This window comes from Podospora pseudocomata (genome assembly GCF_035222375.1).
Source record: "Podospora pseudocomata strain CBS 415.72m chromosome 1 map unlocalized CBS415.72m_1, whole genome shotgun sequence".
In the NCBI taxonomy this organism is placed as follows: Eukaryota; Fungi; Ascomycota; class Sordariomycetes; order Sordariales; family Podosporaceae; genus Podospora; species Podospora pseudocomata.
Genome location: NW_026946363.1, coordinates 7,606,820 through 7,629,692, shown reverse-complemented (window position 1 = coordinate 7,629,692; position 22,873 = coordinate 7,606,820). Strand labels below are relative to the sequence as shown.

Below are 22,873 nucleotides of genomic sequence, written 5' to 3'. Positions count from 1 at the left end.
ATAGATTGTAGGTTTGTCTTGACAAATGAGTTGGTCTCCGGCACAAACCACAGAATACTAAATTTATTTTATATCAGCGCGCAGCCAGACCAGAATCTTAATGAAGAACCAGATAACATATGCAAGTTCTCATCCCGTGCGTGAATATAATGCCAGTCTAAATGTCTGGGGCGCTTAATAGCTTCAAGCATGTTGCGTTTGCACCTCTCACAGATCCCTATGGGATAATCTACTGGCATCATACATGCATCCTGTCGGACATAAGGTGATTGGGCACTCCAGTCACACCTATCCGGTATGCAACTCCGCTTTTCATACAGTACAGGTTTTACAATCTTTGTTTTCAACAAATAGACGCAGATAATCCAACACTTGGAACTCCAAAAGGGGCTGAACTGAGAGCACAGTGCAGGCGGAGAGTGCCATATTTAGACACAGCCTAAAATGTAGTGTTTCCCGCCGTCGGGCACAGTGTGAACAAGAAAAAAAAGCACTTACAAGCGCCGCCGCCAGGTCCAGGCCAAGACCCCTGGCCTGTCAAGCTGGAAACGGGCACTGACGTATCTGATGGGCGATCGCTGGAACTTGAGGTGGGATGAACTACCCTCCCTGCACCGTGACACCTCCAATTTCCTGCTGTTGAATTAGAGCAACTGACATCGATCTCCTCCTTAATCCTCACCTTCCCTCTGAATATCGATACACAATTGCGCTCCCGCGATGTGGTTTTGAGATTCTCACTTACACCAGTTTGTGTCGAGCAGCTCCTTATCGATTACGAATTGACGTCATTGAAGACATCGCGACAGGTTCACAACCAACAGCAAATTAACAAACACCATAACTACACCACAACGTCAGCATGCTCAGCCGTCGCCTGTCTCGAGACACCGGGCTTCGGACGGTCCATTCTTTGCCTTTTCGGGCCAGAATATCGGCATACCCAACTAGAATAGTCTCCCCTTCTCAACGACGCATCGTTTCCAACCTCCCCTCCTCACGGACCACGATCCCTGGAACCGCTCCAGACTTCAAGACCTTCTTCACCACACCACCCCTGACGTTAACCCACCTCCGTCAATTGTCTATCACAACATCCAAAAACGCACCCAAATCCACTCCAAAAGCCCTCAAATACGCCTATCGTTTCGCCGCCTGGTTTGGCTCTTCCGTGTTATTCGTCTCCCTCGGTGTAATTGGTTTCTTCGTCTACGATGCCACTACCTATGTCGACCACGCCTCCAACAAGTCCGACCTTACCATCTCACAGCTTGCACTCAACCCCCGACGAGGTGGGCCCAAGAACCTTCCCATTTTGGAAGTATTCATCGACGATGAGGATGACGAGGACCGCAAGCGGCAAAAGGACAAGCCAAGACTGGTGATCTTGGGTGGTGGGTGGGGAGGTGTGGCGCTGCTGAAGGAACTGAATCCCGAGGATTGGCATGTCACCGTTGTCAGTCCTACCAATTACTTCCTGTTCACGCCCATGCTGCCCTCAGCCACTGTTGGAACATTAGGACTGCGGAGTTTGGTCGAGCCGATACGGAGGATAATCCACGGGGTTAGGGGCCGGTTCCTGCGCGCCAGGGCCGAAGATGTCGATTTTAGTGCGAGATTAGTCGAAGTCAGCCAGGTGGACTGCCATGGTGTTGAACAGAGGTTCTATGTGCCTTACGACAAACTCGTGGTAGCGGTGGGTTCGGTGACGAATGCTCACGGAGTTAAGGGGTTGGAGCACTGCCATTTCTTGAAGGATATCAGAGACGCCCGGGAGATCCGCAACAGGATCATTCGCAACCTAGAGCTGGCTTGCCTGCCAACAACGAGTGACGAAGATCGCAAGAGGTTACTATCGTTTGTGGTCAGTGGAGGCGGGCCAACTGGGGTGGAGTTCGCGGCGGAGCTGTATGATCTGCTAAATGAAGACCTGATCCAGTTGTTCCCAAGGTTGCTGAGAAACGAAATCTCAGTTCATCTGATTCAGAGCAGAGACCACATTCTCAACACATACGACGAGACACTTTCGACCTATGCTGAGGAAAGGTTTGCCAGAGATCAGGTTGAGGTCTTGGTCAACTCGAGGGTCAGCGAAGTGAAGGAGGACAGCATCGTATTTACGCAAAAGCAAAAGGATGGAACAGTCATCACGAAAGAGCTCCCCATGGGGTTCTGTCTATGGTCCACTGGTGTCTCTCAGGCAGACTTATGCAAAACCTTGAGCGGAAAACTGGGCAAGGCGCAAAACAACAGACATGCCCTTGAGACAGACACACATCTAAGACTGAACGGCACGCCTCTTGGAGACGTGTATGCTATTGGGGACTGCGCCACTGTTCAAAACAACGTCGCCGACCACATCATTTCTTTCCTCCGAAGCATCGCCTGGAAGCACGGTGTTACTGACCCCGAGAAGCTTTCCCTGCATTTTTCCGACTGGAGAAATGTTGCCGAACAGGTCAAGAAGCGGTTTCCTCAGGCGGTGGGACATCTAAAGAGGCTAGACAAGCTGTTCGAGGAGTACGACCGTGATCGGTCCGGTACCCTGGATTTTGGGGAGCTGCGCGAGCTGCTTAAGACAATCGACAGCAAACTAACCAGCTTGCCAGCGACGGCGCAAAGGGCCCACCAGCAAGGGTCGTACCTCGCTCACAAGTTTAACAAGCTGGCACGGGCGGCTCCAGGGCTGAGAGCCAACGAGATTTCGGACGGCGACGTGGACGCGGCGGTTTACAAAGCATTTGAGTACAAACACTTGGGAAGCTTGGCGTATATTGGTAACTCGGCGGTTTTTGACCTCGGAAATGATGGGTGGCGGTTCGCTGGCGGTTTGTGGGCGGTGTATGCATGGAGAAGCATATACTTTGCTCAAAGCGTCAGTTTCAGGACGAGAGTGTTGATGGCCATGGACTGGGGAAAGAGGGCATTGTTTGGGAGAGGTAAGTTGTCTCTGCCTTTATGAGAATGGCTGTTGGCTGACATTGATGAAACAGATTTGATGAGTTACTGAGCTTCCTGCTCTGGACACTTTTGTCCTCTTGAGTTAGGGAGGGGGCTTTTTGCTGAATATACCTCATGAGTGAAGCCATTTTGTATCATAGACCATGCAAGCAAGCCTAGCGTGGCATTCAAACAGAGGGGTCTCTATTGTTTTGTTACAGCTCAGGCCACAGAAGGCCAAGGAGTGAATTCCAAAACGTTTCCATGAAAAGACGCAGTGGATGAAGCCTTTAGCTCATAGTTCAGGGTATGATATAGCTGTGTTCAATGTATATATAAACATGGGACAGACCTGCCCCGGCGCCATGCTACCGACTCCATGTACATTTAGATGCAAACACTTCAGCAACGGAAATACCGCCTTTCAACCCAGCGCTCCTCGGCATCAGTGCACAAATTACCCACTACCACAGAAATGTCGGGGAATACTTTGGTGAGCCTGTGCAAACCCATCCGGCCAGCACTGTAAGTGACCAACACAATTCTCTCTTCCTTGACACCGTGGTCAATAAGAACTTGCACGGCCATGAGCGCCGAACCACCAGAGCTCATCTGAGCGTCGAGCAGTAGAACAGCCGAGTGTTCAGCGATGTCCTTGGGGAGGACCTGGTAATGCAACTCGGGCTCTCCAGTGCGGATGTTGGACTGAATCAGCACGCGACCAGTCTTGCAGTCTGGGATTACGCGATGCAGACCAGCCTCAAGAGCCGCGCCGCCCCTAAGAACAACGACGGCGGATACCTCGCCTGCCGGGGCGAGGCCGCGATATGGGAGGTTTTGAGGCGTGGTGATGGTTTTGGATGTAAAGAAGACGTTGTTTAAGGCCCTGTAGTAGGCATGAGACTCTGGCTGGAACGCGGTAGCCTATAAGAAAAGGGGGCAACTTACTGCTCAACTAGCAGGGCAGCAAGGCGGTCGAAATAGAAGATGAAGTCCTCTGACGAGGTGTCGATGTTGTGTATGATGGTGTTCATGCCACGCATCTGAGACGTTTGATTCATGATGTGAACTTTGGAGGTTAGGGGCTCTGAAAGAGCACCGATCTCGAGGCGGGTGAGTGCCGCACGATGATGAGTTGACTTTTCGAGAAGCTTTTGCTGGATGAATTGGGTAACCATGGCTATGACAGTTAGCTTCAAGGGATGCATGGTTATACCATGGGCTGAATGAAGTTGGACGTACTCATGGCAACCTGATTTTCAACACCGCGGGGGACGATAATATCGGCCACTTTGCGCTGAGGATCGACATACTGATATCAAGTTAGCAAGAATCCCAAGGTGAGCGGAGCATGATGCTTACCCGTTCGAAATTGGGCTTTACAAAGGAGAACCACTGCTTGATGATTCCTTCAACATCACGGCCTCTCTCCCGCTGATCTCGGAGAACTGTAGCTCGTTAGATTCTTGAGCTCTTCCATAACGAGCCGATTCACTTCAAGGGAACCTACTTCTTCGGGACAAGCAGGTGTCTGCGTCTGCTTCACAAAAGATCTTCTCCCATATTAGTACTCGAGATGTAACTCTGAAGATTGTAAGACGGAAATTACCTTCATGTCCAAGAGCTCAAGGACTCTTGGGTCATGAAGGGCGAAGATTCCTTCAAGAATCAAGACATGAGGTGAGTAGATCGATGTGGTTTGTTCCATGCGAGCGTGCTTCTCAAAAGAGTAGACTGGAATATCCGCGCGTTTGCTAACAACACCTGATTATCAGATGGGCTCTTTTACAGTTCATGCCTACGGCCAACGTGAGAAGAGAAGGACTCACCCCGCTTTCAGGTCCCGCAGCCGGTCTACCAAAACGTCAAAGTCCAAGGCCTGGGGTGGAAACGATCCTGGTAAGTCTGCCAATCCTGGATCCCATTCATGAGAATGATTTGTTGGAGGTTGTCTTCTTACATCTGGCGCATCAAAGTCGTATTCACAGCGGAACGCTTTCCTCGACGCTTCTTCATCGAGGGACTTGTAGAACGAGTCCTAGCGGATATGAACAAAGCATGAGTTTTTATTTTGTTTCTAGCCTGTACTTTCTTAGGCCCGAGACTTACAATGGACAAGATGACAACCCACGGCAGGTTCAACTTGCTAACGATGGCCTGCGAGAGAGTCGACTTTCCAGAACCCGAGCTGCCAGCGATACCGATGATGCTGACATCGGCCCATGGTGGAGCATAGTGCGCCCTCTTTGCGATAGTGCCGTCGACTGACGAGGTACCAGCAGTGCCGTTGGTCTTCAGGTTCATGACAAGATCTTCCAGCTGCGGCGTGCCGGGGGCGACGGGGATGGTGGAAGGCATCTTGGACCAGAGCGGTGGTGGTTGTGAGGGGTAATATAGGTTGTACCTTAGTGTCGTGAGGGAGGAACAGGTTGTTACGGGAATCTCATTTGCATTTGTGCCTCGCGGGTGTGAGGCTTGAAGCTTACCTTTTGCCCTGCTTTGCTGGCCAACCTATAGGCGCAAATCCATGAAAAACTTAACCTACCAGGTAGAGGCCGCTTTTTGGCCCGTTCTGGCTGGTGAAGGCAGAGGGAGTGCCCTGTTTTGTTTGGAGCCATGGGTGCCTCAGGTGCCCTATTGCCCCTCGCCAAGCATCAGGTTGGGAAGGTCCTGAGGGTTATCTGTGGCCATCAGCGTTGCTCTTTTCTACCCACCGAGCACAGTGTTACAGAATGGGAAATTCGCACGGTGCCACTGTTGCCCGGCTTCTCTTTGACCCTGACCGAAAGAGCCCCCACAGAGAGACCCGTAAACAACTCCACTGGGAGCTCGGACACCTCTGCCTCCAGGTTTTCACCTTCAACTTGAGCTCTCTTGCAACTTCCACCTCCTCCATTCCCAACAATTTTCTCTGGTCAAACCGCCAAAAACACCGCAGTGCAACCTGACTTCAGGTGCACCCAACGGCAGATGTGAAGCACAGCGAGCCAGTTTGCACATGTCCAACTGGCAGGCCTTTCAGCAGCAGGGGCACCTCGATCCCGATTTTGCGTTCAGAGAACACATCTTCGCCCAGTTTCGACAGGCAGCGCAGCGTCAATCGCAGGCTGCCCCCATGGTATGTGCCTCTTGACAACCTTGCTACGCAAGTTCACACGCTGACGTTCTCAACCAAGACTTCATCCACGGCGACTGCTACTCCTAAATATGCATTCGAGGCGCGCGTAGGCGACACCAAGACGCCCAAAAAGTTAGTCACCTTCCCCCTGCTTCCTTTGCCCTGGCAATATGATGATCGCATATCAATGGGAATCTCTCTGATTATCCATGAGGAGAAACTCTGCATTTATCTCGTAATCTCTGAACTGCCTCTTTCTTAACCTCGATTCCTTGTCGCTTCACTGCTCTCAACATGACTCGGTTCCGTGCTGACAGAAAGCCTAGTGACATCAACGCTTTGATCTTGGACTACTTGACGATGGAGGGGTACCCAGGCGCCGCTGCCAACTTCTCCAAAGAGGCAAACCTGGCGCCACAGCAAGCGGACCCCTCCATCAAGACGAGACAAGAGATCCAACATGCCATTCATAGCGGGGATATCGAGACGGCCATCACGGCCCTGAATGCCCTCGATTCTGATGTAAGTCTTTCGATCTTGTTCACACCCCGTTGCTATGATTTGACACAGAGTTTCATGCACCACGCATAATAGGCCTTCGGGCTCTTTGCTGAGAAACACCCACCACCTTATGAGCGCAACCTACACACATTTGACTGTATTGAAATTGCCTGTTTTGAGTCTCTCTAACGTGCATATCAGATACTGGATAAAAACCCCGAGCTTCACTTTTCATTATTGCGTCTCCAGCTTGTGGAGCTCATCAGGCAATGCTACGGCGGTGATATCACCCCCGCCTTGGATTTTGCCACGCAACAGGTGGCTCCCAGGGCGTCGATAAATGAACAGTTTCGAGTTGATCTCGAAAGAGCCATGTCTCTGCTGTTCTTTGATCACGACTCGAACCTCAGTCCCGAACTGAAGGACCTGCTATCATCAGACCTACGCAGAAAGACCGCTACCAAGGTCAACGAGGCGGTCTTGGTCCGGCAAGACCAGCGCAGAGAGGCCGCTATCCGGGCTCTGGTGCGCATGCGTGCCTGGGCTGAATCATCGGCCAGATCGTCCAAGATCAAGGACCTGCCGCCTGACATCGACATTGGGCTGAATGGGGAGAACGCAGTTGAGTTTCAAGGACTCACCGAGACGAATGGACATGAACCAATGATTACGACTTGAAGATGAACCACGGGGTGGAAGATGACATGATATCCTCTTATTTGTTTTGGGCATTGGCAGCGTTGGTATTTTATGAGTAAGGGAACTGTTTCTTCCGCGGGTTTGCAGGCATTTTGATGGCGTCATTGGGCAACACGGGCACTCGGCAACGAGACAATCGGGCAATACAGGACTTGATTATCATGGTTAGCTCAGCTGGTTATTATACCAACACTATTTTAGCAGACCGTCATGTGGGCGGTGGTATGTTAAAGCGTATAATACTGAGAATCTTTCTTGCATCGAAGTTTATCGTTGAAGTGTTTTGTGATCTATGATCTTTCTGATTCGAGGCTGCGAAATCCATAAGTCTGTCTTGGGATAGACCCCTCAGAGTCTCACCAATGCCATGTCCTTGGTTTTGCTCATCAATCCTCTTTGTAATCACACCATCTGGCCAGCTTTACGATACTTTACTCAGGTCAAGCATGTTTTGTACACATGTATGGTTTCACACATTCAGGGGTTTGCCATTCACACCTCCGGACAACTGATAGCTTCTCAAGCTCCTGAACCAAAAGGTCCAGAATGTAGCTCCGGTGTGTTGACCGCATCGAGCTTGAGCCAGTCAGCGTTCACCAACCAAGAAAGGCTATATGCTGAAATGACTGCCAACTTTTCTCTGTCCTGTATTATGGGCAAAGTCTTGGGTTACCGTGTCAAAGTTGCAAGCCCCATCTTGCAACAGCTGAACGGAGCAGTTGCGCGTCAAAAATACTCCAATTCTTTTCAGTTGACCATTCTATAACTACAACAACACACATTCGCCGCTTCAACATGCATGGTCACACCGTAACCCCTTTCTTGTTCCGTGATATGTACATTGACGCCCAGCCTCGCTCTTCCCCCCTTTTATTTGGTCCTGACGATCTTCAACTTACCGGGCGAGTAGGTAAAGTTGTTGGCGTACGCCTTGGGTGTGAAGGCACGGGTGTTTGGCTCCTGGACAAAGTACTCGTATCCCTGTTTCTCGGCAAAGGCAATAGCATCCTCCTTGGACTTGAAGGTTAGGTGGGTGCCCTGCATTGAATCGGCAGAGGACTGCCAACCCATGAGGGGGTTCTCCCATCTGTGGCCCTTGCCGAGGACGTCCCAGTCCATGCGCCAGCGGGAGCCCTTGGCGGTGCCGGATTGGGTGGCTGGTTTGGAGGGTTGGTAGATACTTTGGAAGACAAAGTTAGACAAATGCATCTTCCATAGAGGCGTAGACCACAGGACAAAGGGCAAACAAACCGGACTGTACGGGCTTGCAGCTCTAGGGGGGCGCCAGAGATTAGGCCGGCAGGGAGAGTGAGGTTTTCTTCGGAACCATCCTGAATGGTCTTGGGTACTGGGGTGAACATCCTATATCACCCAATATCAGATATCAAGTTGTGCATGGTTGTAGAGATCCATATCGAAATAGTTGTGGAGGGGTCGTACGAAGTGGCCTGGTCAACAGGAACATCATAGTCGGGCGCATTCCGCTGAACAGGAGCCAGGTCCTCTGCCTTGGCTTGCTTGGGAGCCACGGCGGTCGAAGAGGACGAGGGGGTAGAGCTCTCGAAACGGCGCGAGGCGGGGAGGATGCTCGATCGGGGGGAGAAGGTTGCTGTGCGCAGTAGTCTGGCGGCGGCGGCTGCCGTGGATGGGCGTAATGAGGCCATTATATGTTGGTGTACTGACGAGGATGGCTGTGGTCGTCGTCGAGGTGAGGGACAAGTGAAGCTCGCACCGCAAGCTTCCAGCGCAAAGCTTCAATCGATGGGGGGCGAACTCACAGGTCGTCAGAGCTGCTGGCTTGACTGGGACCTGGCTGGCTGGTGCTTGCGTCGAGGTGCGGCTTTTGACCCCACTATTGGCGCTCTGATTGGCCAACCGGAAACAACCGTTTTGCGCAACAACATTCTTGCTAGCCGGATGATTGGGGACCTTGCGTTTTCCCGCAGCCCTTCCCAATTGGACCTTAACAGCTCAATTCCGTCAATCGTTGCCGACGACGACGACACTTCGCTCCATTCGACCCGAGCCGACTCCTTCTTGTATCGAATCCGAAATCGCGCGAAAGCCGCGATTACCCCTCTGCCAAAATGAGCTTTGTCACTCGCCGGGCGCTTTCGACCCTCATCCCCCCCAAGGTAAGATCCGGATGGATAGGGAGGACTGCAGCCAGGTAGGGAACCTTGCTAACTCACATTTCCAGGTCGCTTCCCCCAAGGTACGTCTATTTTGATTCACTCCGACATTGCGAATCGTCACTGGAAAGCCAAATGGGATCTGGAAAGTTGGTGGCGGGGAGGGAGGGGAGGACTCTGAAGTGGAATGAGGGACGACGACATGGACGACGGGATATTGTTGGACAGAATACGCTTGGAAATGGAGAATTCGGACAGGTCAACAATTTGAAAGGGGTCATTAGCTAACGGAGGAAACTAGGCCATTGGTGCCAACCCCGATGCCGTCCGCATGCAGCGTGTCGTCAACTTCTACTCCAAACTTCCCCGTGGCTCCGCCCCTGAGGTCAAGCCCACCGGTCTCCTCGGAAGATACCAGGCCAAGTACTTTGGCAAGAACCCCAGTGCTGCGCGTAGGTATCTCTGTATCTGTCGGCGACACGACAAGAGGGAGTATCAAATGCTGATCATGTCATAGCCATCGTCCACGCCATTCTCCTGGTCCTGATCACTGGTTACGCCCAGAACTACTACTTCCACCTTCGTGAGTCTTGAATACAAAGAGCTCGGGAGTTGAGACTTGGCTCTCTAACAAATAATAGGTCACCACAAGAACAATGCCCACTAAGCTACTCAGCCAGTGTTGTGGAATATGACATTCCGCTTGGAGTTGACTCGGGCGTGTATATAACCTGTTACCGAATAGAGTGAAGTGCCTACGAGACACTTAGCAACAGAGTTGTTTCTTTTGTGATGTCTCTGCTAGCTGCCTGGGATGGCGCTCTACCAAGTGGCCAGTGGTGCAGCCTACGGTCACTGTAACCCGATTTCAATGGAGATGAGGGTCGGATATTCCCAGCTAGGCTCAGAGCCCTTGCGCGAACTTGCTGTTCTACATAAAGTCCAGTCCGCTCGCTAGCAAGCAATTGGGAGGATGCGCGAAACACCACCTGTACAATCAAGAGGCCGAATATCTTCAGTCCTAGTGATGTAGTTCTCTAATTTCCCATGAGCAAGTTTGGCATGTGAGCTCTACGTACTCTTTCTGTTTCTCTGATGATGGGCATTGCGGAATATATCAGGCATGACACACAAAAAGTCAAGACCATGGTTCAGCCTAGGAAGCGCGATGCCTCTCAGTCGAAGCATGATTGCTAGAGGCCCTTGGTGCAGAGATACTGTACAGTTATTCGACTAGGACTGGCAATGAACAATCTATACAAACTTTGCCAGATCCTGAACTCAACCATATAGAGATTTTTCCATCATATATTCGCTGGCTCGGGACTGGTTGTCTGCGGAGGGGCAGAGATGTCTTCAACAAAGCACAGACCACCACCCAGCGCTAAGCCCGAAGCGATGACCCCGGCAGCTCTGACCTCTGGTTGCCAACCGACCGAGTCGTCAGTGCTGCAAGTGGGCAAAAAGACCTCCGACCACCAGCCGCATCGCCTCACAGGACGCTTCCTGCCCTCTCTTTCTCCAACGACCCTTACCTCACTCCCCCACGACAACCCAAATATTGACCCGCGACCGCGAGGTATCACCGTTCTCAATTATCCCCAGCATCTTCAGGGTCAAGAGGTACGTATCTCGCTCCCAACTAGACCGGCCGGGCCAAGTGGGTTGCACACGGCGAACAAAAGTTGCGAGTCGACCTGGCTCAGTCCCTCCGTTGCGCGAGGCCCAGCCTTCGATCTGCTCCGCGCTGCACCCTCGAGCAAACCACTCCCCTTGCTTCCTGGAGCTGACCAGAACCCACCTTTTTTTCCTACAGAAAACATTACAGCATCGTCTATCTGTACGCTACGACGGCCTAATCTGTTCTGCGCCGAACTGCGATCGGACTATTCCCATCCACGATTCGAATCCACGAGTATTCCACGCGGATGATGGCCACTGAGTCACCAAAACAACGATCCGATGAAGCTACCATAACTTCTGACGCCCAACCCGTGAGTCTCGAGAGCTTCCCCCCTTCTTCTCAGGCGCACCCCGCCTTTGCTGACTGTTTGTTTGCGCATGTGTACAGTCCACCAAGGTCGATACTAACCCGGAAAATGTCGACGTCAACCGAACGCACATAAATGGCGCCTCGACCGACGACCTTGCAAACAAGCATATATCCGACATTATCGATGATCTTGTGAACTCGGCCGAAGTCAGTGTTAGTGGAGGGTCCGACAACGAGGCGTCTAAAGATGGCTCCAAGGGCAAGGAGGACGGCGCCGGTCATCCTAGACCTTCGTCGACCATCAAGAAGCCAGCGCCATTCAAGGCCATCAGTGTCAATAAGACCTTCCTCCACCAAAAGGGCACGGCGCCTCCTGCTCAGACCAAGCCGCTGGAGAAACCTACCGTCACCCTCAGCTCCTCCCCGACCCCATCCAGCACTTTGAGTTCATCTCGACCCCGATTGGTTGCCAAGACCGGAAGTGGCTTGGTTGCAAAGTCCTCTGGCGCAAACGGAGGAAAGTCGGGATCGGCTCCAGACGCAAACGCAGTCTGGAACAAGAATCGACGTGAGCAAGCATCATGGAATTACATGGCAGTTGTTGCTGTTGTGAGTAGTTTGCTAATACATCTTCACTAGCCGCACCCCCACCGGAGCCCAAGAAATATACGGATGAAGAACTTAAGAAGTATGGCATCCATATGGCGAGCCGCCTTGGGCCCGAGGACATCAAAGGGGAGAATAACTGGGCAGATATAGAAGATGACGACGAGGATTGGACCCCCGAGGCCATCGTTTGGGCTGACGGAACGAAAACTACCATCCCACATGTCGATGACCATCATGCAATGCCAGCTTCTGCTTCCGCGCCCCAGGCAGCGCAAACAGCATCAACGGGCGAGTTGGCTGTCCGGCAAGCATCACGAGAAAGTGAGAGTTCAGCCAAAACGAAAGCCTCGACCCTTGTTGCCCCACCGGCTACTGCTCCCGGTCCTGGTCCCGCACCTAAGACCCATGTACTTGGTGGTGGCAAGGGTCTGGTGTTGAAGGGTGCTCCCGAGAAACCAACGCTTGTAGCGAAGCCACCTCCCCCGCCCGCCGCGATAAAGTCGCCATGGGCTACAATACCAAAGGTCGACAAGGTCTCGCCGATAGCAGCACCAGAAGTGTCTGGCCCGCCAGTTTCCAGATACCCTCCACGTGATCCCGCCCTTTCTGGCGACGCTCGCCTGGCGCCCAAGGAGATCGCTGCCGATGATTTTAGTAGGGCCCCATGGCGCGATGGTCCACCGCACAGCAACAGAGAATTGTACAACTCGCAGTCTGGCCGCTATGAACCCGTTTCTGATCGCCGGGGTACGGTACGCTCTGATGTGCCACCAGGTCGACAACCAGCGGTCTTGCACCGGCCTGCGCATTATGACCAGCAAGGGCCTTTTGAACCTTCTGGTCCATACCCGGGAGCCAGGGATATTGAACAGCCTGGGCCTTATGGCCGACGCCGTGGATCGTCCAATGTTAGTGGCGGTAGCGGAGCCCTGCACCGGCTTAAGACTCTCGAGCATCCGATGCCACCCCCAGAGCTCATCAACGCAAGACGTGGGTCTATGACAGTCGGCAGCGATGGCCCAGCTTCGCCACGCAACTTTTCACCGTCCGGCGGTCCTCGTCATCCCCAAGGCTGGGCTCCCCGAGCTTCTCCTGCGATGACACATGCCATTCCATATCATCAGGCACCATCCGTGGCCAGTGTACAGGATGCTGCCCCCGCAGCCATCCAACAATCCCCACTTGTTCCCGCGGCAAGCCTTGTTGGTGTTACTGAACAGGATATCGAATTGCAGAAGAAATTGATGAGGGAAAGGCGCGAGCTTGCCCTGAAGCGTCGTCAAGAACAAGAAGCGAGAGAGGAGGCCGAAAGAAAAGAGCGCATTCGCGCAAAGCTGGAAGCGATGGGTCCTGCCCCTGAATCAAAGAGCGCCAAGATGGCCGCCGCCAAGGACCACCCTCCAGCTCCAGCTCCAGCTCAACCCCGTGAGCCTGTCACGCAAAAGCCCACAGAGACTCATGAGCCCAAGCCGAAGGAGGATGTCGATCCGGGTGCTGCACCCGAACCCGAACGGAAGCCTGAAGCTCTACCAAATGGATCACCGGTGCAAACCCTGGCAACTCTGGACAGCATCGACGCACAGCCGCACACCCACGCCCACCCTTGGCCGAGCACAGGCAAGCCCGTTGAGCGCTATCAAGCGACTCCCACCTGGGGCCCTCCACAAGCTGGACCTGCTAAAAACGTTTGGGGCGCTCCGAATAACAATCGCACTCTGGGCAACGGTACATTTGTTTCTGATTTGGGTACTACGCAACTCCCGCATCAGCTTTCGAGTAAATCTGGACCTGGTCCTATAGCACCGCCAACCAGCGTACGCGGGGCAATGGCTCCCACAACTCGTTTGCCGCCGATTGGGCCCCCGAGACCTGGACCCCGGAGTGAACAAGCTCATGGAGGAAATGCATCAGAGCCCAGGCAGACTGCCTCCTCCGCCTGGACTAACAGCGCCAGCACGATAGGCTTACAAGATGAACTGTTTGCCAAGATGCTGGGCGATTCCGCCTCAGAGCGGGAGCGTCGTCTCAAAGAATCTGGTCATGGATTGAATGACCAACCGCCTATCAAGGATACTTGGCGCCCAACGAAACTTGATGCTGACGGCAGGCGGATAGAAGCTGCCCCGAAGCAGACGGTCAAGATTGGCTCTGAACATGCTTGGGGCGCCGCTGCCGAGGTGAAGGCCACAGCCTCTCAGCAAGAACCGTCGGCGTCGAGCAATGGCCCGGCCGAGTACGGCCACCTTACCCAGAGTACTATCAATACTCGGGATATCTCGACAACTTCGATCCTCGGTGTCCCGACTGCACCCCAGCATGCTCGTGGGTCTCGTTTCTTCCCCCCTTCCCGTGACGTTCGTCTTGAGAGTAGCATGGAAGTTTCTCGGCCCAAGTCGCCGTCTCCTCCTCCACCAGACATGGCGGGTCACCCTGCCTTCGATGGGGATGTTGCCCATCCCCACGTGTCTCTGCCTCGTCCTCAGCCCGTTGTTCGACTTCCTCCATCCGCATCTAGCGACAGGAGAAGCGCCACAGCCGTTGGCCAAGGCAAATCCCACGTTCCAAGTTTCGCTTGGGCCAAAGAAGCTGCTTACAAGGAGTCTGAACACCCCCCCGCTGGATCAAACGCAGGCAATCGTCGGCCATCATTTAACAAACCGGAGAGTGCCTGGCAGGCAAGGTTTGACAATCTGCTCGGTGGGCGCAAGGCTCACTCTGTCAACCCCAGGTCGCCCGGCCTCAGATTCGGAGATGAACCTGTCCACATGGCTTCCGAGCCATGGCCTAGTTCACCTTTCTCTCACCCCTCTTCACCGCTATCTGGCAAGGATGGATCCGTAACCACTAAGGGGATGGCGGAAGACTGCTTTGAGGAGCAAGAGATGGGATCGTTGCCACCAGTGAGGATTCCTAACACAGTCTCCGAAGCGGCATGGCAGCCGTCTCCCACGCCTAAACCTCTCCCGAAGAAACTTTATGCAGTTCCTTCGAGTGCTGATTCCATCACTTTCCCGGTGCCCATGTCCGGGGCTGGCACTATATGGTGCGTGTCCTTTCCCGGAACCGAGAGGAAGGAGATTGTGGTTCCCTACGGGCGGAACCGCAGCAACCCCCGCCGTGGTGGTCCGCGTGGTGGCCGGAACACCACTGCACCCCATTACAGGCAAGGAGGCAAGGGACGAGATACACCATCGTCCTCTGTTGATCAAGGCTCGAGCTCCACGGGTGCCAATCCCTCGCATAGTCGAGGAAGTCGTGGCAGCTATCGCGGGCGTGACAATTGGTCTCGTAACACCCCAGCACCCATTCAAACATAGAGGAAGTGGGTGGATGCTGACATGGTGGCAAAACGGGCCAGCACAGTGGTATAATTCTTTCTTCCTTGGTGCCGTCAACTCCGTTCTATCGACAAGGAGAAGTCGAAGCACGATACCACGGCATTAAGTATGACGGCTAAGCGATATACTGGCCTTTGTTATGTTGAACCTGTGGCCTGAGATGCGGCGGTCCTGTACGAGTTTCTGAGCCAGCCCCATTCTTTGCAGCGACATAGTCAGTCGCATTTTGTGGAGTCTGGCCACTTCTTGGTTGATTTCTTTCGAAGCAACACGGATTTCTCCTGTTTTGTCGCACAACATGGCCACTAGAGGATGCGTTTGTTGAACGGAAGAGTGGGGACTGTCAACTCTCTGCAATGAGTTTGTCTGCCAGGTTCTCTGGATTCACATGGCAGCTCAAACAGTAAGACAGGGCAAAAAGGGTGGGACCGTGGAAAGTGGGATATGAGTGCAACAGATGCTTGTTCAGGCTTTCATCCTTTGGAACATTTGCATTAGGAAGGATTCCAAAATGGAGGGAATGGTAATCCGGTGGATGGTAGGGCACAACTGGATGTTCTTGACACATTATAGCACGGGTGTCTTCCATCAAAAAACAAAGGGTGTACAAGAGAAGGATGAGGACTTGTCATTTTTATCTGTAGTGTATGGACGGCATAATTCCATCACGAGTTTTTCAGCTGAAGCATGGGGCGGTAGGCAACTGGAGTAACATTGTAACTTATTAGTTCAGTGCAGTAAATGAGCTCATGATTGTATGTATTATTTGGGTATGTTTCTTTTCGAGTCTCGCCTCGTATGGTACCAATGACTTGTCAGTATGCGCATGTCAATATTTGGTCGCCCTTTTCCGGGGAGACAATTGTGTCATTCGCCCCGCACCTCCTTCCGCCTCTGGTCGTGTTTTGTTGTCAAGAGGCCTTTCTCCACTCACGACATCAAACCTCGGACTTGGCCATTACATTCTTGCCTTCAGTCATCACTTTAGTTGGAACCGCGCAGTTTTCTTGCCATTGGTTACATGATTTGGTCAAGATGGCGCCAACAACATCTGATAAGACGATTTCAAACTCCATAAACACCTCACCCACGCCACCACTACAAGACGTCACTAACCAGACACTCGACCCTGAAAGGGGTGCTTCCAGTTCCAAGAAGGAGCTCATCAACTTTCTCAGAGGCTGGCCCTCCCCGTCCTTGTTATCTTCCTCCATTTTACATGCCGCCTCGACGGCGCTCCTCTCTGACCCCTCCCTGTTCGTTCCTGCCTTGCAATACGGCCCAGACCCGGGGTACCAGCCTCTCAGAGAGGAACTGGCTGTCTGGCTGGAGAAGCAATACTCAACCAGCACCAAGAGCGAGGAGATATGCATCACCGGCGGCGCGAGTCAGGGGTTGGCATGTGTGCTGGCTAGTTTTACTGACCCGTCTTACACCCAGACTGGTAGGTGTCTCTCCCATGGCCGGTTTTTAGAGACGTTATGCTGACAGTCAATGTCACAAAGTATGGGCCTCGGCACCATGCTACTACCTCGCCTGTCCCATCTTTGAGGATGCCGGGTTTGGTCCAGGACGCATAAAAGCCGTGCCAGAGGACCAGCAAGGGGGCATTGATATCGACTTGCTGGACACTTTACTTCAAAAGCACGAGGCCCAGCACCACCAGCCAACTCACAAAGGAGCAGAAAGGAAAAACGCCGGCCCCTACAGAAAGCACTACCACCATGTTGTCTACCTTGTTTCGACGTGCTCCAACCCTTCTGGGACGACCATGACGCTGGAGAAGAGAAACCGACTGGTCAAAGTCGCCAGAAGGCACGATGTGCTGGTCGTGAGTGATGATGTCTACGACTTTTTACAATGGCCTATCCTGCCAGCCTCCCCTTCGTCTGACCTCGGCCCGTTGCTCCCGCGCCTCTCAGACATTGACTTGTCATTGGGTCCCTCAGAGCCCCCAACAAGCTCTGGGAAATGGTTCGGCAACGTTATTTCCAACGGCTCTTTCTCCAAACTGCTGGGACCCGGTCTCAGGACGGGGTGGGTTCACGGCACGCCAGACTTCGTGGTGGGGCTGTCCCAGACGGGGGCGACCAGGTCGGGAGGTGCGGGCAGCCAGTTTGCTGCTGCGTTGTTGGCTGAAGTGATGAAGGCTGGGGAGTTGGAGAGGCATCTGCAGGAAACGGTCAGGCCCGGTCTGCGCAGACGACATGGGCTCATCATGGAAACGATCAAGCAGGAGTTGGAAGAATTGGGGGTGACGGTGGCTGCGCAGGATGGGGATAGGTTTGGGGGGTATTTTGTTTGGTTGACTTTGCCGGGGGGGCTTGACGCAAGGGTGGTGGCGCAAAAGGCCAGGCAAGAGGAGGAGTTGATCGTGGCAGAGGGGGAGATGTTTGAGGTGAGGGGAGATGAGGAAGGGGCGAAGTTTAGGGGGAATATCAGGTTGAGTTTCTCTTGGGAGGAGGAGCACAAGATCACAGAGGGGGTAAGGAGATTGGGGCGTGTGTTGAGGGGTTTGTCAGGCGAGACTCGATAGCTGTCGTCAAGGGTAACAAGGTGGGTGTTTTTGGAGGGCCGACTCTGATAGGTAGAAATAACATCACACTATGTTAGGGCCGAACTTTGCCACCATGAGACACATCAGCCTCGACTGTCCATAACAAGGAGGGAACTTGATCTTCTCGCCTTCTTCTTGAGCCATTACGCAGAAAGAGATAATAACCTGCATCGACACGCACCAAGCCACAATATCCAGCAATCAAGAACTCCATCTAACAGTACTATACACAAAAATAACCCAACCAAAGCTCGTCTCCCCATTTCATCTAGTTTCATGTGCATCCCTCTAGGTAACCGCTTCTATCCCCCCTTCCCCGATTTTGTTTCGCCAAGTTCGCAGAGAACAAATCTAGCAAGATAGCAACGGCAAGCAAACCTCAAACCTTGTTGCCAGAACCTAGAAACGCAAAAAGAGCCATCGCACTGATCTCCGTGACATTAGGGATAGCCTGAACTATCACCGAAAAGCGGCAGCGAGCCAAGCCCATAGAACATCAACCTTCATCCAACCCGATCTCTCTTGAGATGGCGTCTCGTACCCAACCCCTACTTGATAATAATAGATGGAAGTATCTCGGCTTGAGGATGTCGTGCTCTCCTATCGACAGACCAAGCTCCAACCAAAAGGCCTGCGTAACATTTCCGCACTTTTGCTACTCAGTGTCCTCCCAGGAGAACAAAACTATGCGGTCATGCTCGTCATTTCCCACAAGCTGACATCCCTTTAGCCGAAGATACAGCTGAGCGTAACGGTAGGTCACATAACGGCTTGAAACCGAACCTTGGATAATGATGGCTGGGCTTCGCAGCTGAAGATGCCCACTTGTCTTCCTGCTGTTGCGTCACCGCAGTTCAGGCGGCATCGAAGCAATTTTGAAGCCGGGTGAAGGTGAAGAAAACGCAGTCGCAGGGCGCCATTACCTTCAGGATACCCGATGCCTTCAAGCCTCCTAATTCCTCATCAACCCCTGCCGCATCTTCTGAAACTCTTTGAACTGCAGCTCATGGTTCTCGCATGCGGCTAGCCACTTTTGTCTGAGTGGCTTGTCCTGCTCCAGCGAGTTGACATATTCCTGATAACCATTGTCACCCATAGCACCGACCCATGAGAAGCCCGCCGAGTTTTGTTGAGCCTGGCGTGTAGAAAAGTGTGTCAACATCGTGCCGTTCCATTGAGACCAAGCAATCATGTAGGCCTCAAACTCCTTGGTATATGTATTCCAAGCTGGGCTCCCTAACTTGACACCGCCAAAAGCAAGTGTTGTCGGAACTTTGGGTGCTTGGGGAACAGGTGGACAGGAAAGCGGCGTAGGCTTCATCTGAGGTATGGGAATTGTGGTCGAGGGTCTGGATTGGAATGGCAGGCTTTGGCCCAAATCGGCAAATGAGTTCAGTCCTGTTGCTTTCTGGCTGAAAGGCGCAACATTCTCAAAGTCTGCAAACACATTCGGTCTCATAAAGTCGTCCGTGTCTTCGGACCCTGCGTGAGTTGGGTTCACTTTGGGCATCTTCTGTGTACCGTTGACCTTTGGAGGCAGAGGCGGAGCAGCGGTCGCAGTGGTGCCAACATGGCCAGCTCGCCACTCCGGCTTCGTCGGTTCAACAGGGATGGGTCGGGCTTCGTTGGCCGCAGGCGGTTGTTGAGCTGTCGTTTCAGAAACGGGAGGGTCGATATCCATGGCGTTGGGGCTTTTGGGACCACTGGCGTTGGCTCTTCCGGTGCCTGCCTGTGCTCGGTCCTCACCACTACTATCGTCCTCCTCTGCCATTCCAGCCGATCCTGCTGTTAGGCGAACTCCTCCGCCCCGAGTCTTCTTGAGCGGTTTGACTGGTCGAGTAGGTGACACGGATGACCTCTGAGCCGCTGTTGGATTAAAGATGTTGACCTTGCTCAATTCCTCCCACTTCTTGGCATCGAAGGCACTCGGCTTCGGAGCAGCCTCTTGCTGAGGCATGGCTGCTGCTGGTTTCGGGGATGCATTGGCAAATGCTTCGTATGAGGTCCCGGAATCTTGTCGCAGTGGGGATTGTCGGCCACGGCGTCTCGCTCTCGTAAAGGCATTATCTAGCGGAGAGCTGGGCGAAGCCTCAAAATCACTCCCAGCGCTGAACTCAAACCTACCCTTGTCTTCGGCGACAAACTTCGTATTGATATTATCGGCGCTGTGTCTCGCGAACCGGGCTGTTTGGATGGGAGAGGTCGGGTCGTCATCGTCGTCGGGCACCGCGAAACTGACAGTTTGACCGGCGTTAGCATCATACCTAGGCCTTTGTGGTTGTTGCCCATCCTGAGTTGGTCTGGGGCGTTTCCGTGAAGAGTTTGTCCCCTTCTTGGCCAGCAACACATTCAGTTGGTCGGTCAAGTCGTCTTCGAAAAGACTCGAGCGAGAACCAGCCCGCTGGACTCCACTTGGAGTTTCATACATGCTGTGCTGCGCGCTGGAAGCGAAGGGGTACTTGATTTTACTGTAAGCATCGTAGCCGTGAGAGCTCTCTGGAGGGTGATCGACGCCAGGCTTGGTAGCGCCAGATCCAGCATTACGAGGGCAAGACTTCTCACCAGTCCACCCACAGGGAGGCGGAATCTGAGAAACTCTGCTGAAATAACCCGGATAGGGGTAACGAGAAGAAAGGGGTGCGGCATACACCTTGGGGCCAGGCTTGGCCTGAGCAGAAGCTCCTCCGTTTACTGTAGCTTTATGACGTTAGCAACGCACAAGTTCATTTCTAACAGGTTCGGGTCTCACCGTTTGCGCTACTATTGACTGATGAGGTAGAGCTGCTGGCGGCTCCGCCAAACCCAGCCGTAGTCGGTGGTGCGGAGTCAGGCGGCTGCGCAGTTCGGGGGCTGTACCGGGCGCTGGCCTTTGATTGAGCTGGAAAGCGGGGGTTGGTGGCCGTCTCATGATATGGCGGCTTCTCATTGCTCGATCGTCGGAAACCGTCAGAACCCACGCTGGCACTTCGTTGGCGATTAGGAGGTGCAGGCGGCGCCTCAGCGGAATTCTTGCGCGCGTTGTCCTTCATGCTCTTGGCCCGGTTGACGTTCAGAGGCTCGAATGGGTTAAACTTTTCCCCCACATTGGTAGCATAAGGCGTGCTCTGCCGATTATCCAAGAAGGTGTCGCCGAATTGTTGGGTCAGTGGGTCAACGTACTCAGACGTCGGCCGAGGTTTGCCAGTAGGGGCAGCGCCGGCTGCTGAGGTGCTCCCTGAGGCTGTGTACATGTTGTAGTGATGATTTTTAACCGGCGGTTCGTCGCCTGTTGGTGATGATGGTGTAAATCCTGTCTTCCTTGTTGAGTTTCCACCAAAGGCAGCCTGTTGCCGTCTTTCCTGAGCTGCGCTCCTCGGGGTCGGAGGAGCATCTCTCGGTCTCGGTGGGACCGGGCGCGTTGCCCCGTAGGCAGTTTGCGGATTTGATGCCCTGGACCTTTCCCAAGCCTCCGATTTCGATTGTTCCCTCATTGACTCCGTCTTCGTCTTTGGCTTTGCCTGCCATTGCGAGTATCTTGAAGCTCCCCCGGTGCTGGTTGTGGTAGTCGGCCGGGTGGGCATCGGAGGTCGTCTCTGCGGAGGTGCGCCAAACTTCGAGTTTATATCTTGAGAGGTATTCATGTATGGGTTGCCTCTGACGCCTGACGCACCGCCGTAGGCGGCGCTCCATCGCCCCAAGCGCGCGCGGTGGGCATCGTACTTTGCTTTTTGCGAGGGGTCGGTCAAGACCTCATGGGCTGTTTGGATGAGCACAAACTTTTCCTTCGATAGTTCTTCGTTGCCAATATTGCGATCTGGATGATACTTAAGAGCTGCGTAAGAGTTGTTAGCACGAAATCATGCTGAATAGTAGCCACTTTGGTGGTTCCTACCGAGCTTCTTGAATTGCTTTTTGACCACTTCGATCTCGGACATGGATGGGAGTTCGAGATCGGCATAGTAATCCCGTTCGAAATCTGGCTTGACCATTGTGATCTGATATTGGGCTAGGGCACGCCCTACCTGTCCCCCTTCCTGCCAAAGATACCAACTGTAGGAACAACTTTTGCAAGCGCTTAGGTTCGAAGTTGGTGAAGAATTTCCTCCACTCTAAGTTCCAAGTCGGAAATCCCCAAGCAAACAGTGAAAGAGCAAAATGGCGAACCGTCTGTTGCCTTAGCTATGCAAGGGGACAAACTTGGTGGGCCCCTTGTCTGGCCGAGCCCGTTTGATTCCCGGTGAAGGCAAACGGTGCCGGATGTTTGGATAGTCAACTGGCAATTGGGGCCCGACGCAGTTGTCTTGGGCAGGGGCGGGAAACCAGATCGTGTCGACGTGGGAATGGTGCCGCGTTCAAGCACAGCTCTCGCACGCGATGTTTAGCACAGAGGCAACTCGAGGGGTTTGTTTGGAGGTCGCGGAACCGTGACAGTACGTTGAGGGTAGGGATCGAGTCGCAAAACCGTGAACTATTTGGTGGGGCAAATATTGGACAAAAAAATGAAAGTCGAAAGTGGGCTGGCTGGGTGGGAGCAGGAACTCGGTCTCGGCGGAGCCAGCAGTTGGAGGCAAGTGATGAGAGGTGGAAGGAGCTTGCAGGATGTCGTGCTGACAAGTCGAGCCGTTTCCGCAGAGAATATTCGGTGCGTGTTGGAAAACTGCGAATGTTGGTTTGTGGTTAGCCGCAGTTCGAACAGGCGCATGCGTTTGGGAACACAAACACGCCGCGCGCTGGCAGTAAGTCCCAATCCTCGTGTCGCTCGGCTTACCTCACTCACCAACAGGAAGGCGAGACAGGAACTGCCAAGCTGGAAACCGCCGGTTCTGGAATGCGGAGAAAAGAGTGACTGCTTTTCAAAATAATGACAAAAGACACCGAGTATGTAGTAACCTCTTCTTGCACCTCGACCCTAGTATTGTTCGGAGTGTGCTCAATCTCCAGCCAGGTCAACAGTCAAAAAAAAGGACGCCTGCCGCAGCTCACTTGATCGAAACAATTAGGTGGGGT

General features: G+C 53.3%; 8 protein-coding genes across 8 annotated transcripts; 5 read left to right on the top strand and 3 right to left on the bottom strand.

The window, feature by feature from the left end:
- Positions 1-577: 577 nt before the first annotated feature.
- QC762_124200 (uncharacterized protein) lies at positions 578-3,163 on the top strand. Its single transcript, XM_062886839.1, has 2 exons — positions 578-2,939; positions 2,994-3,163. Exons 1-2 carry the CDS (start codon positions 863-865, stop codon positions 3,008-3,010), a joined length of 2,094 nt encoding a protein of 697 aa, XP_062749999.1. The 5' UTR covers positions 578-862; the 3' UTR covers positions 3,011-3,163.
- URK1 (Uridine kinase) lies at positions 3,126-5,575 on the bottom strand. The gene is made up of 9 exons (XM_062886838.1): positions 5,050-5,575; positions 4,901-4,978; positions 4,770-4,819; positions 4,550-4,694; positions 4,451-4,493; positions 4,303-4,388; positions 4,183-4,252; positions 3,889-4,120; positions 3,126-3,826 (listed from the first exon to the last, which is right to left on the bottom strand). The coding sequence occupies exons 1-9, from the start codon at positions 5,296-5,298 to the stop codon at positions 3,343-3,345; spliced, it is 1,437 nt and encodes a 478-aa protein (XP_062749998.1). The 5' UTR covers positions 5,299-5,575; the 3' UTR covers positions 3,126-3,342.
- Positions 5,376-7,525, top strand: QC762_124180 (uncharacterized protein). Its single transcript, XM_062886837.1, is given in 5 exon segments — positions 5,376-6,058; positions 6,117-6,190; positions 6,385-6,580; positions 6,761-7,410; positions 7,424-7,525. 4 exon segments carry the CDS (start codon positions 5,939-5,941, stop codon positions 7,235-7,237), a joined length of 867 nt encoding a protein of 288 aa, XP_062749997.1. The 5' UTR covers positions 5,376-5,938; the 3' UTR covers positions 7,238-7,410; positions 7,424-7,525.
- Positions 7,526-7,977: 452 nt separating this feature from the next.
- NdufS4 (ndufs4 NADH dehydrogenase Fe-S protein subunit) lies at positions 7,978-9,564 on the bottom strand. Its single transcript, XM_062886836.1, has 3 exons — positions 8,699-9,564; positions 8,510-8,620; positions 7,978-8,438 (listed from the first exon to the last, which is right to left on the bottom strand). Exons 1-3 carry the CDS (start codon positions 8,920-8,922, stop codon positions 8,129-8,131), a joined length of 645 nt encoding a protein of 214 aa, XP_062749996.1. The 5' UTR covers positions 8,923-9,564; the 3' UTR covers positions 7,978-8,128.
- ATP17 (ATP synthase f chain, mitochondrial precursor) lies at positions 9,157-10,453 on the top strand. The gene is made up of 5 exons (XM_062886835.1): positions 9,157-9,393; positions 9,459-9,473; positions 9,692-9,842; positions 9,908-9,973; positions 10,032-10,453. Exons 1-5 carry the CDS (start codon positions 9,346-9,348, stop codon positions 10,055-10,057), a joined length of 306 nt encoding a protein of 101 aa, XP_062749995.1. The 5' UTR covers positions 9,157-9,345; the 3' UTR covers positions 10,058-10,453.
- Positions 10,454-10,854: 401 nt separating this feature from the next.
- QC762_124150 (uncharacterized protein) lies at positions 10,855-15,309 on the top strand (the record flags this gene model as incomplete). Its single annotated transcript, XM_062886834.1, has 3 exons — positions 10,855-11,384; positions 11,462-11,951; positions 12,023-15,309. The coding sequence occupies exons 1-3, from the start codon at positions 11,319-11,321 to the stop codon at positions 15,307-15,309; spliced, it is 3,843 nt and encodes a 1,280-aa protein (XP_062749994.1). The 5' UTR covers positions 10,855-11,318.
- An 819-nt stretch (positions 15,310-16,128) lies between these two features.
- YEY2 (Valine--pyruvate aminotransferase) lies at positions 16,129-17,996 on the top strand (the record flags this gene model as incomplete). Its single annotated transcript, XM_062886833.1, has 2 exons — positions 16,129-16,774; positions 16,836-17,996. The coding sequence occupies 2 exons, from the start codon at positions 16,129-16,131 to the stop codon at positions 17,864-17,866; spliced, it is 1,677 nt and encodes a 558-aa protein (XP_062749993.1). The 3' UTR covers positions 17,867-17,996.
- On the bottom strand, positions 17,263-22,860 carry QC762_124130 (uncharacterized protein). Its single transcript, XM_062886832.1, has 6 exons — positions 22,635-22,860; positions 21,759-22,523; positions 20,637-21,698; positions 20,536-20,584; positions 18,016-20,121; positions 17,263-17,950 (listed from the first exon to the last, which is right to left on the bottom strand). Exons 2-5 carry the CDS (start codon positions 21,853-21,855, stop codon positions 18,840-18,842), a joined length of 2,490 nt encoding a protein of 829 aa, XP_062749992.1. The 5' UTR covers positions 21,856-22,523; positions 22,635-22,860; the 3' UTR covers positions 17,263-17,950; positions 18,016-18,839.
- Positions 22,861-22,873: the final 13 nt, after the last annotated feature.